The sequence below is a fragment of the Zeus faber genome (assembly GCF_960531495.2).
Source record: "Zeus faber genome assembly, chromosome: 18".
Lineage (NCBI taxonomy): Eukaryota > Metazoa > Chordata > Actinopteri > Zeiformes > Zeidae > Zeus > Zeus faber.
In genome coordinates this window covers 16,111,464-16,124,204 of record NC_137210.1, presented here as the reverse complement: position 1 = coordinate 16,124,204, position 12,741 = coordinate 16,111,464, and the positions used below count along the sequence as shown (strand labels likewise).

The 12,741-nt window shown below is 40.5% G+C and overlaps 1 protein-coding gene across 1 annotated transcript; it reads right to left on the bottom strand.

The window, feature by feature from the left end:
- Positions 1 to 3,160: 3,160 nt before the first annotated feature.
- casp10 (caspase 10, apoptosis-related cysteine peptidase) lies at positions 3,161 to 9,830 on the bottom strand. Its single transcript, XM_080018855.1, has 12 exons — positions 9,692 to 9,830; positions 8,583 to 8,862; positions 7,443 to 7,548; positions 6,967 to 7,102; positions 6,749 to 6,828; positions 6,605 to 6,653; positions 5,583 to 5,635; positions 5,433 to 5,472; positions 5,214 to 5,245; positions 4,998 to 5,118; positions 4,342 to 4,843; positions 3,161 to 4,243 (listed from the first exon to the last, which is right to left on the bottom strand). The coding sequence occupies exons 1-12, from the start codon at positions 9,711 to 9,713 to the stop codon at positions 4,075 to 4,077; spliced, it is 1,590 nt and encodes a 529-aa protein (XP_079874981.1). The 5' UTR covers positions 9,714 to 9,830; the 3' UTR covers positions 3,161 to 4,074.
- Positions 9,831 to 12,741: the final 2,911 nt, after the last annotated feature.

Sequence of the window (12,741 nt, the reverse complement as noted above, 5' to 3'; positions counted from 1 at the left end):
GGACGTAGGCCTCCATGGTCTTCGTCTCGGGGATGGACAAGGAGTATAGTCCGCCCTCTGGTGGCATAGAACTGGGAAGAAGCTCAATACTGCAGTCGTAGGGCCGATGAGGTGGAAGCGAGGTGGCCTGAGCAATGTTGAACACCTCCTTCGGCAGCAAGTATTCAGGAGGGACCCCAGAAAGGTCTGGGAATTCTGTGGCAGGAGGAGAACTAGGGACAGGAGACAGAGTGGCTCTGAGTTGCAACATGAACTCCATTGTAGAATGGAACCTGTTCCACAGTTCATCGGTGGATTATGTGTCAGGAGACAAGGGAAACGCCAGATCAACAGTCGTTGAGGAGAGTGTATCAGGTTGAATGTAAGAGTTTCACGATGGTTACCTGATATGCTAAGATGTACAGGAACAGTATGATACGTGACGTAGCAAAGAAGGTGGCCATTGACAGCGCATCCATGGGTTTCGACAGAGGCTCCCGGGGAATGCCCCGTTGCTCTGCCAGGAGGGAGTCCAAAAAATGATCATCAGCTCCAGAGTCAATGAGAACCGACACCGTGTGAAACAGCTCGGCCAATCCCAGTTTAGCAAGGAGCAGTGGATAAGAGGGTCTTTAGGAATGGATTGAACAGCTCACCAGCACCCTCTGGTTGACTTATGAGCCCCTCAATTAATGGACAGTTGGACATGTAATGGCCCCCTGGCCACAGTACAGACAGCGGTTCTCCCTCTGGCGGCGCTGTCATTCTACTAATGACAACCTGGTCCTGCCAAGCTGCATGGGCTCTGCGGAGATGCTATGGGTGATCAAGGTAGGATCCGACAAGAAGGAGGAGGCGATGCTGGTGGTCGCAGAAGACCTCGGGAATAACTGGTCAGTGCCCTCTCACGCCTCTGCTCCAGGAGACATCTGTTGATGCGGATGGCCGTGGCGATGAGAGTGTTTAAGTAAATGCTACTGGGTCCAGAGCAGCCGGCTCACCCTTGATAACATCAGAAAGCCTGTGGTGAAAAAGCGTCGGCCAGTGATGAGGAATTCCAATCGCTCTCTGCTGCAAGGGTCCGGAACTCAATGGACTGGTTGATTACTCGCCGCCCCCTCTGGACCAGGTTAAAAAAGTCCACAAGCAGCCTCATGGCCAGGTGTAATGTGGTTGAAAACCCTCCGGAGACCATCAGAAAAGGCTGTCACCGAAGAATCCGAGTGCTTCTCCCACTCGGCACCCCAGTCCCGACCCGGTCCCCAACCCGGTCATTTCTGGCCAGATTTAACTGTTACGCTCACTGACTCAGAATGGATGTGAACTTGTAAGCACGACACAAAATCAGGTAGTTACATAAGGTAAGAAGTCAAAGTCCATAAGTTTTATTCCCAAAAACAGGCAGGGGTGAAAACAAGGAGACCAGTCAGAGAATGCAAACTTATCTGGCAGGGAACAGTTAGAGAATCAGGGTCGAGGGACTTTGGCAGAGAATCAGAGTCCAGGGAATCAGGCAGAGGATCATAGTCCAGGGAATCAGACAGATAATCAGAGTCCAGGGAATCAGAGTCCAGGGAAACAGGCAGAGAATCAGGGTCCAGGGAATTAAGTAGAGGTGCAGACAGAAGGTACAGGAAACAGGTAGTATTGCAGGAAAGGTCTGTGTAAAGCGAGACACAATCTGGCAGAGAACAATGGGAAGTGGACTAGCAAAGCAGGAGGGCGTGGCAGGATTTTAAATGACATGGAGGTTAGTGACATGGCATAAGGAAATGAGCAGATGAAAATAAAACATGAAAACAAATATAAAAACTGGGAGATCAGGGAGGATTCATGAGGGGTTCATTGAAGGGTTCATATTCTCCTTTAAATAAAGCGCAGCGCATCAGTAACAACCAATGTGACGTTACATCGCAAACCGCTTTTAAGCAACTCTTATATCTAGTTTTACAGAGACACTTATTGGTAGTGTACAATAATCATTATATTTCATAGTCAAAGCCAGATTTGTTTCTATTATAACAATGTTTCTAGTATAACATTGCAGAAAATTAACTTGGTTATATGTCTTTTAGAACTGTTGTTATTATAACCATTTATTATTAACCATAATAAATGACATAGTGAAAGGAACATGTATTTCACGGATCCAATTAAATATATGATCTATAGTATATATGAATATAATGATCCGGCACAAATGAAGCCCTGGTTATTATAGCCACTGCCTTACTGTACTATATGTAGCATACTGTATTACATACAGTATCACTGTTCGGGGTTACTACATACTGCGCTGTATTGCTGTTCTGTTCTGTGTTTCTGTATTGCTGTGTAACTGCATTACCTTTTAGGAATCAGTTAGTTGCCAGGTAGTAATTAGGTTAACTGTTATGTTTGGTTTAGCTACTGTTGTGCATAATCTCCGGGTGCATTGCAAAGACATTTCACTGCATATACTGTATGTATGAACGTATGTATATGTTTAACAAATAAACCTCTTGAATCTTGATCTTGAATTGGAGTTATAACAATAAATTTGTCTCGTCACACCGACTTACCCGGACTCCATGTATTGCTGCCTGCAGCTTTATTTACTATTATTTATGCATTAACTTATTATTATATATTATGTACATGTCTTATATATTTATATGAAAAATGATAACTGTAAAATCAGATCGACTGCATTCTGTTTCAAGCTGATGCTATTTGATTCATATGTAGCCCACTGATATTGATATTGAAATACAATTTTATTTTCTGTTAAAATCTGTTTATGTATGGAAATAACAATGCTCATAGTAGTAGCAATAATAATTATTATTATTTCCTCTATCTATACAGATAAAGGCCCATTGAGATCAGGATGTCTTTTGCAAGGGAGACCTATTTACATTATGTATTCATGTGAACGTACATACAAATACTCACAATTAGACAGATAGAATTGACAATTGAGAAACAATTGAGAAACCTCAATCTCAAATGCGTCAGGGCCACAATAAAAATGTAGGACAACTGCTTTGTGGTTAGTACATTTTTTAAACAGCTGTAAATATCAAGTCACGAATGCATTGAGAATCAAATTACGACAGCGTAATATGTCAGGAAGTAAGTGAGGAAGATATTTATTTAATAATATTGTTAATTTAACAATATTATATATTTTTGCCACAAAAATGTTTTAATTAAAAAAAATAATAATAAAGGAAAGCTTCTTTGCTCATCTCCAGACCATATCCGTCCATCAATTGATCATTTCATATCCGATTTAGAATCCAAAATCAGAACACCATTAACAGCCTTTTATTTCATTGCTCGTTTACAAATCCAAAATCATAAAACCAACAACGGCTGTTTCTCGTCATTTTTGATTTTGTTCTGAAGCTAAAATTAGGACATGAGAAAATGGGACATTTGTCGTCTTCGATTTTGTCATAAAACATTGCCGATTTGTTGTGACCATGAGGTCAGACTGTCCAGACGATCAAATTTACACCTTAGAGGAGATCAATCATTTTTTAAATAAAACGTGCGGCCAGTCTGTGAAGCGGTCAACAACTTCCGAGACAGACTGAGCGGGTGGATGGGCGCGTCCCTGAACTTTGTGGGCGTGCTGTGCCCGGAGCAGATGACCATACGCTATGAAGAAATCCGTCACAAGTTGATGTCTGCTCAAAAGTAGAAAAAAACGCTGGAAACCTAACGTTGAGAGCAGTTTGAGGTCTGAGCTTTTTGGTCACAGGGATTACTTCTTCAAAAAAGGGTCCCCTCATTATTTGACACTTTGGCCACGTCTTATGTGAACATCCCACACTATAAACATATATATATGACACAAAATAAGGAAAAGCACAGTAGGTACCCTTTAAAATTGCACCAGTTTGTTTCCCCTTGAAAAATGGTTAAAAAACATGAATTGGGTTTTTTCTCCCCTTTGCCCTGAGAAATTCAAAAATCAGTAAATCAAACTCTATTTTTATATCTAATGTGATACCAAGCTAAAAAAAAAAAAAAAAAAAAGGCCTCATGATTTAATGACAGATATTTGATAGGAGTTATCCGAGGTTCAGGTGGAACATATCAGCAGCTTTATAGTTTGTTCTGCAGGACGGGAGGTCGGCCATCAGGAATCGGGAAGACCACTTGCTTCCTTAGGGTAAAGGCTAGTTGGGGCATCTGCTTCCTGTCCTTCCCGGCATCGATCATCCTACTGACATCGTCATTCACCTTCGTCAGGATGGACACTAGGTCATACCCGCTGGTAAAGGAGAACAATGCCAGTCAGTCGCATAACACCAATTGATAGAAGTCGAAATTTACTATACAAAACTATACAAAGATTATGCTTTGAATTACCTGGGCACCATCTTAACCAAGTTTTGGCACAATGACTGAATAAACCAACTGCCTTGATTCCTGTCTCTTAAAGAGACAAAACCAGGAACGGTAGGCATGGACATCAAAAAATCCGCATCACAGGCAATGGAGTCTTGAACCACCCGTGAAGCATCCATGGAAATGGAGCTGGACACAGGGCTGTCCGCCTGTATGAAGCACGGCTGCTGTTCCTTCTGGCCCTGGCAGGCCTGGATGAAGAACATCTTGGGCTTTTCCCTCAGCGAGGCGCACCGCGTTCCATTGAAAGGCTCGGTGAGCTCCCTGAGCCCGACCGCTCCTCCGTCCACCCCATACACCGCTCCTTCCAGGCCGTGGCTGAGAACGCAGCAAGCCAGACAGTCCATCTGACCGTGGTCCCTTGTGCCGAGCTCCTGCACCAGCGACAGCATCTGCTCCTTGGTGCAGTCATTCTTAACCTGGGTCTCAAATCCCAGCCAGTTAAAAACATGCACCAAGCTCTCTGTAAGTAAAACATAACATACGACGGTGGTGAACTCTAAATATACGACTGATAGACAGGAAGGTATGTGGGCAGGGGGCAAGTAGATAGTTGGGTAGGTGATAAAGGAGGTAGGGAGGTACAGTAGGTAGATAAATAGTTAGTATGGCCTTACCTTCATCAACTTGAGTTCCCTCCCGCTTTTTTAGATTTCTGGTGGAGTTTGTGAAGTCGTAGTTGTTGACAATCAAACACACTCCCCTCCGTCTCCTCGTCATGGGATACCTCGCCAAACCCTGAAAAAGACAAACCAGGGGGAGCGTTATGTTCCGAATTATTTTTACAGGCGTTGAGAATTCTATTTTGTCTATGAAGCGATCACAACACCAACCTCTTCCGCTGCCCTGGTCGTCTGCAATGGTTCTGGAGCAATAGTGTTTTTTTCGGAGGACGTTTGGATCCCGATTAGGGCGCAGAAGGAGTGGCACAGTTATCAAATTTAAAAAACAAATGTCGACAAAGATGTGTCGCTCGATGGAAGGAATTCGCAGAGTACCACAGTAAATGACAATGATTAGTGAAGAAACAACGATCCCAGTGCGGTACATACCCAGAGAGGTGTTTGAAGAAAGACGCATCGAGTCGAACGACTAAATCCGAGGGAGATTTTGGACAAGATGAGTCGGGGCGAGAAGCAAAATACAAGCACAACCAAAAATGTGTTTGCGACACTTTCCTCAGCTAAATCGCAAGTTCTTACCTCGGTCGCAATATCGCTGTGTGCCCTAAAGTCCTCTAATCGTTGAAACGAGTCTGAAAGTGAAAAGAATTAAGTGTAGTAGGTTGAGTACTGATGTATACTATAAACGGACTCATCGTACTGTTCTCGTCGTACTGTTGTATACTGTACTGTATATCTCCATATTCACTTTATTCTCATGCACTTTACTCCACATATCTGTATATACAAATAGCCTATTCCATATACATAGCTCTATTCCCTCTATACCCTATTTTGTACCCCCGCTTTGTATTATCTTTTCGAGTCTTAGTTTATTTTAATTTTATTTATATTATTCAATTCACTAACTGCATTACGTTTTAGGAATCAGTTAGTTTAAGTTGCTAGGTAGGAATTAGGTTCGCTATTACGTTCGGTTTAGTATCTATTGTGCATAATCTCCGGGTGCGTTGCAAAGAAATTTCACTGCATATATGTATGAAAGTATGTATATGTATGTGACAAATAAACCTCTTGAATCTTGAGTAGGTTCATACTGTGCATGACTTACTCAGACACTACACTTCTCAGCTGGCACATTCTGTACAGACGTGATGTGCCATTTGGAATAGCCCAAATCAGCCTTGTATTTGAAACCCCTTTGTGATTCGCAGTGACGTAACGAAGTGAGTGGAGACGCTCATAAAAGTTGGGTTCAAAAGTCCAGCGGGTACGAAGTGGATATTTATGAGGGGATTCCAGCAACATGTTTAAATTTTTTTTTTCAGTAACCTTTTCCTGCCATAAGGTTGAAGGAAGGGGAAGGAGGTTCTGAGTCTCTTCTAGACTCTATCCTGCCTCTTCCCTTCCTTGCCATGGGTTTTAAATGATTGACTCAGCGGGTTCGGGTACAGATATTTGTCTACGCATAAAGAATTCTCTGGAACCAAACATTTAGAAAAAAAAAAACGATGCACGGGTCAATGGAACGCTCTTTCACGGCGCTTTATAAACACACACGCCGTCCGGAGTTCTTTCGACGTCGTAAGAATTGACTCAACTCGATCTTTGAAGAGAGGCCGATGTCTCGAGCAACGAGTCTTCTGGAGTCTGACGAAGAAAAAACAGAGGCGACATAGAAACATGAATTTAAGGGCCATGTGAACAGACGACAGTGCAATTTTTTGAGAGCTGCATAATTGTACCTTGTGCGGCAGAGAAAGTTCCGACCGAGACCTTGGTCGGCCGTAGCCCGGACCGGTCTCCTGGATCATTTGGAAAGTTTCTATACATAAAAACCACTATTTATTAACACACGGAAAGGCTTATTTTATCGAGCATTTTTAAAAAAGCACTTTGATTGTGATAACAGTAGGAGGGATTGAGAAATTTGAGTGTGATTTGAAAAGGGTAGCTTCTTTACCCTCTGGCATTTTAAAACTTTGGATGTTGTTCAGCAGCTTTGGACAGATATTTCCTATGAGGTACTCCAGTAAGGTTAGATTAGTGTCGCTGAGAATATCCTTGCGCTCCATGGCCTGGAACACCTCTAGTGTGGTCTAAGGAAATGGTAAAAAATACTATATTATACTAACTCTATAGCAGTGGTAAAGAAACCAGGTGGTGTATGTATCAATTATCTCCGGCACCTACAATTTTAAAATAAAACAAACTTATCATGGTGAATTTAGTATTTAAGTATTTAAATAAAAAATAAATCACCAAATAAAATGTTGCAGTGTAACTTATTTAAATGTATATGTATGAATAAATATATAGATATATACACACACACATTCCTATTCCAGCTATACAAAATACACGTTTTAAGTAAAACCCTGGGATAGATAATTCACAATTTCAAAGTTCAAAGTTCAAGAGATTATTTGTCACACTTACGGCACCAGTTTCCAATTCCGTACGTTGCATAGTGCTCGTCAGTAGAAACTTCATTCTTTTCAACTCATTTTCATTAATATTCTTAGAAAGGTCATATAACAGCTTCCTAAATGATTAAAGCACAGTTATAACAGCGTCCAAAATGATTAAAGCACAGTTAAACTGACAATGGAATTCACAGTCAAAATTCAAAAAGCCAACTACACAAACAGTCCAAGGAGTGTGGATGTTTGAGCAGCACTATGTGACTTCGGGTCACTGGGATTTGGCGCACCGACAGTTTCTGAGTGCAATTGCACTTTTACACCACTGTCGTAAAACTTGGTCCGGTGTCGGAAAACAATTTATATTACCGGGACAAATTTGAACCTGCTACCGGTGTAGGGGCCAGATGTGTTCGGACATAGCAGATCGGCTCGCACGCGCGAGTCAGAGGACAAAACAACCTCGTGGCGCAAGGAAAGTGAGGGCCGACGCGCGCAGGCCGAGGCGCGGCTGCCGGGCTCACCACAGGCCCGTCTTGCCCGCACCATCGGGGAGGTGGTGCGGGTGCGTTTTGTATGAGCATTATTAGTGGCCATTTTGACTGGCAAGTTTATAATTTCTCAGTTTTTTTTTTAAATACATTTTACTTAAAGCAAAGTTAAAGGGTAACGCACGTTTCCCACGGTTTCCTACCCGAACACCAAAGTTACATAGTGCAAGAAAAGGCTTTGCGGGGGGGGGCAGATGAAATAGGTGGCATTGTTCATATTCCAAGTCAGTGTAGCATCAAAATGATTCTGAAGCTGTTATTTTAAGGTAAACAAGTAACATAGTGTTGGTTCAAGGTATATAATCCTAATGACTGGGTTATATTATTACATGTCATTATTACAGAACTCTGTGGAATACTGGATTCTGATTGGTCAATAGCGGTAATCAGTGTTCAGCTATTTCTGTATAACGACCACTGTTCTGTTAACAATAACCGTTGCCACGGGCAACCACTTGGAAGACTTGAAGAGATGAATGCGTATATGTCCAATTCACATTAATAACGGCAAATTTGTTATACATAGGGCAAACATTTTTTTGGAGGCCATATAGTTTAGTACATTGTTTTGGGCTCCGTTTCATCACAGATGACCTGCCGTTCACCTGTATGGGGAGATGATGCTTTTGGTCATGGATATCTGGTCTTTGAGCTTCAGCTCACGGACCAAACGGATTCGGTCGATGGTGTTGAGAAGATCGGCAAGCAGGTACGGCTGCTCGGCGGAGAGCAGGCCTCCCTCCGTCAGACGGCCGAAGAGCTCGGTGGCCTCCACCGAGCTCAGGTCTTGTTTGAGGATGTCGGTGCAGAGGAATGCCAAAGCTTTTATCTCATCTTTTCTCAGGGCCTGTGCCACACGCAACAGCAGGCGCGGAAACTCCATCTCTGCACCAAAGGTAAAGAAAGGAATGACTGCTCTGATTTTATGATCTATTTATGATACCAATACTCAAAACCATGTTGATTCCAACCGAAGGACAAAATAGAGCTGCAGAGTTTCACAAACTCTAATGCTACTACGTTGCTACTGAAATTACATTAGTGTTAGTGTCATGTCAGTACATGAAAGAGAAATTGGCCAATATCAGTGGTGGAATGTAAAAAAACGACTTTGTGTTATTGTACCGAAGTACAGTCAGTTTTGACTTATACTCGATTACACTTTAAAGCAAATATCTTTTATTTTTAACCTACTACATTTCTAAGTCAGTCACGTTATATACTGTATAACATATTGTTATAACCATTTTGTTTTGCACCTGGGCTCTTTGCCTGTATATGTGTGAATCGCTGATACGGATCAGGTTTTTGATTTAATGTTCATTTTTTGGGTTTATTATATATATTGCCAATTTTATTTATTTTTCTTTTGTGTTTTTTGGGGTTTATTATATATTGCTTTATATATATATAGTGATCAGGATATGAATGAAAACGTATGTGCATAATAACAGATACAGTATCACTTTAAAGTTGTTATAGGCTCTGTTATGACCACTGTATAAAAGTACTTTTAATACTTTACATTAACAGTACATTTAAGAGCATTTGACATTACATTACAGCACACAACCGTCGTCAAGATAACTGAAGCAAAAGGTTTGAGTGGTCGAAGAAAATGATGCCTCTTAAACTTGACTTACATTTGAATTGAACTCGATTTTAACCTGAATTCAACCTGAATTAAAGTTCACTGGCGGTCACGTTTGCCTACCTGATCTCAGTGAATCATCCATCGCGGTTTCGCAAAGTAGACACGGTTGGTAAAAACTGCTGTCAGAATCCTAAGCTCCTCGTATGCACTAACCTAACTTTACTCTGCTTTCTTGACGAACAAATCACTGACATGACCGGTAAATGACGATTGTTTCGCGGAAGTGAATGACGAAAACGAAAGTAAAATACCGTGACTACGTCACACCTAATGTACTGAAGTTGGGTTTACCATGTTTGAGCTTTGAAGACGAAAATAACACACTTTTTACAAGTATACAAGTAGTTTGAGTTAGGGTTAACCTTTCAATATACTTTAGTGTAATTACACAACATTCAAAGCATATAAATGACTGATATACTGAAGCACTTTAGTACATAAAGTTATTGAGAAGTACCAAAAACAATACACTTCAAGTATGCTCACAAAAACAATACTAATGTGTAGACATAACTATAAACACAGTTTACATACTGAAAATATATTTTCAGTATGGAAAAAATTAGACTTTTTTTTTTTTTTTTTTACTTGGTTAATGGATTTATTTGATTTTAAAATGAAATCAAGACATAGAATGTTAGAAAAACATCTTCAAGATACATTTCTCCACAGTTCTTTCATCCTTTTGTCTTTTTGTGCCTCCTCAGGGTGTTGAGCTGCTCCAGGAGCTGGAGCCGGGCGCCGAGCCACGTCTGGGAGGAGTGCTTGAGCCTGGAGAAGTTTGAGGAGCTGTTGATCCTGAAGGACTCTGTGGAGACATCACACACACGCGCGCACACACACACACACACACACACACACACACACACACACACACACACACACACACACACACACACACACACACACACACACACACACACACACACACTATGTAAATAACATGCTCCACAAAATTGTAATGCCATAAAGTTATATTCCTCATCATGGATTGTTGTCCATGTCATCCGTCTTTTATGTTTTGGTTTTTTGAGGTTTTTGAAATTGCTAGGGTTTGTGCATTAATCTCTTTGTGCATGTGATCTGGTCTCCCTCGCAAAAGAGATTCTGATCTAAATGAGATTTAACCTGTATAAATCAAGCAAATGGATTGGAGTAATTCGACCAATTTCAAAAAACAGTCTTTAATTTGTTAATTTAATTATTTTTTTAAAGGTTTACTCACATTTTTTTTATTTCAAGTTGAGAAGTGAGCAATATAGATTTTACAAGTGTAAGCAATTTTCATTAACTTAATTTAATTCATGTTTTTTTTCAAAATGTATAGTTACTACTACTACTACTGTAATAATAATAATAATAATGATGATGATGATGATGATGATAATAATAATAATTATTATATTATTATTAGTAGTAGTATTAGTATTAGTATGATAATAATAAGAATAATAATAATAATAACAATAATAATAATAATAATAATAATAATAATGATAAGAAGGACATTGATAATGGTCATTTATCATTAGAAAAGACCACATGAAGCACCTACTGTCAGTGGTGAGGGAGTGCATGGCGGTGATCCGTCCTTTGGGCCGGGTCAGGTGTCTCCGCCCCAGCCCGTGGGTCCGGGACAGGACGCAGTCCACGTACAGGTCCCAGAAGACCTGGGCCAGGTCCCAGAACAGCGCTGTGTGCTTGCTGTTCTCCGAGGACCTGAGGAACACCATCAGGTCCCAGAAGGAGGCCACGGTGTCGGCGATCCTGGGGGAGCGCATCTCCAGCAGCAGAGCCGAGGAGGAGTCCCAGCACCGCGGGTCAGCCCGGTACGAGGTCAGGGGGTCCTTCTGGCCCTGGACCAGGACCACGCACAAGCAGGTCAGCATGAACACCCTGGCCACAGGAAGGTGCAGGAACACAGAGTCCATCTTAGGGGGGGAATCACACAAAATCATTAAAATATAAGTTTATTATTCTAATGTTATTATATATTAATTATTATTAATTTCAATAAATACAAAATTAAATATTATTTCTTATGACAATTATTAGAGATGCTTTGTCCCTGCAATATTATGTTAATTAGGCCTTCTTTTTTTTTAAATCATCGGCTAAACATTTATTTTCGCAATTATTTGTAAGATTAATCTATGTCTAGAGAGAAATTTTTATCCCAGAAAAAAAATCTGGACAGTTTAAAATGTTTTTTCCTCAAACATGTTAAAACCACTACGGTTACTGTCACCCTCACAATTTAATAACGTTGGCTGTACTGTGTAGTAGTAGCCGATAATAGGTCTAAATCTTAACACTGTGCAAAAAGGAGGTAGAGCTGTATGGTTTCAATAAAATTTTCCCAATAAAAAAACATGACATGAACATTTGATTTAAAATGTTTGATTAAAAAATGCTTATGAATGAGTATGAGTATAAATGCACGCACATCATGTATGATCAATTATTAAGGACAAAGACAACACTCACCTCGATGGTTGGTAGAACACTCAGCAGGTGATGGAGGAGTTTTAACTCAGATCTGGAGGGTTTAGGAGACGTCAGAGTCTGTGGGGGGGACTTGTTCATCTCTAATTCTATTAAGATAATATATTTTTAGTCCTTTTCGTTCAATCTGAAACAGATATTGTCCTTTTATTGTAATATAAAGTTTGAGATCAGAATGGGTTCATTAGTCTTATTATTAGTCTCATTATTAGTCTCATTATTAGTCTTAGGTTGATTCATTTTTATTGTTTCACTTGCACTCATTACACAGTTTCTTTCTGTCATTAATCCTTTAATTATTTTTTTCATGAATTTATGTGAGGATTCTCTTATTTTTCATTATTGTTTGCAGGAATCTTCCAGATAATTATTAATTATTTTATTCAATATGCAGTTCCATGCTAAACATTCACCCACATCCACAAAAAAAAAGAAAATCTTATATACAGTTATACACATTTATACAAACTAATGGCTTGTGAAGGGGAAATAAAAACATCTTGAAGTGAGAGAGAAAGCCAGCGGGAGGTAGCCTATCCCCCCTGGACCGCCTTGGGAAGTTCTAATACATCTGTAGAAACAATCAGAGTGATGATGGCGGCGCC

Bases quoted from the DNA above. Each gene is read 5' to 3' on its own strand.
- casp10 (XM_080018855.1), bottom strand. From the start codon at position 9,713: ATGGATGATTCACTGAGATCAG. The intron at 6,654-6,748 runs GTACAATTATGC...TTTCTTCGTCAG, and splicing joins AACTTTCTCTGCCGCACAAG to ACTCCAGAAGACTCGTTGCT. The intron at 5,636-6,604 runs GTTGAGTCAATT...TTTCACTTTCAG, and splicing joins GGCCTCTCTTCAAAGATCGA to ACTCGTTTCAACGATTAGAG.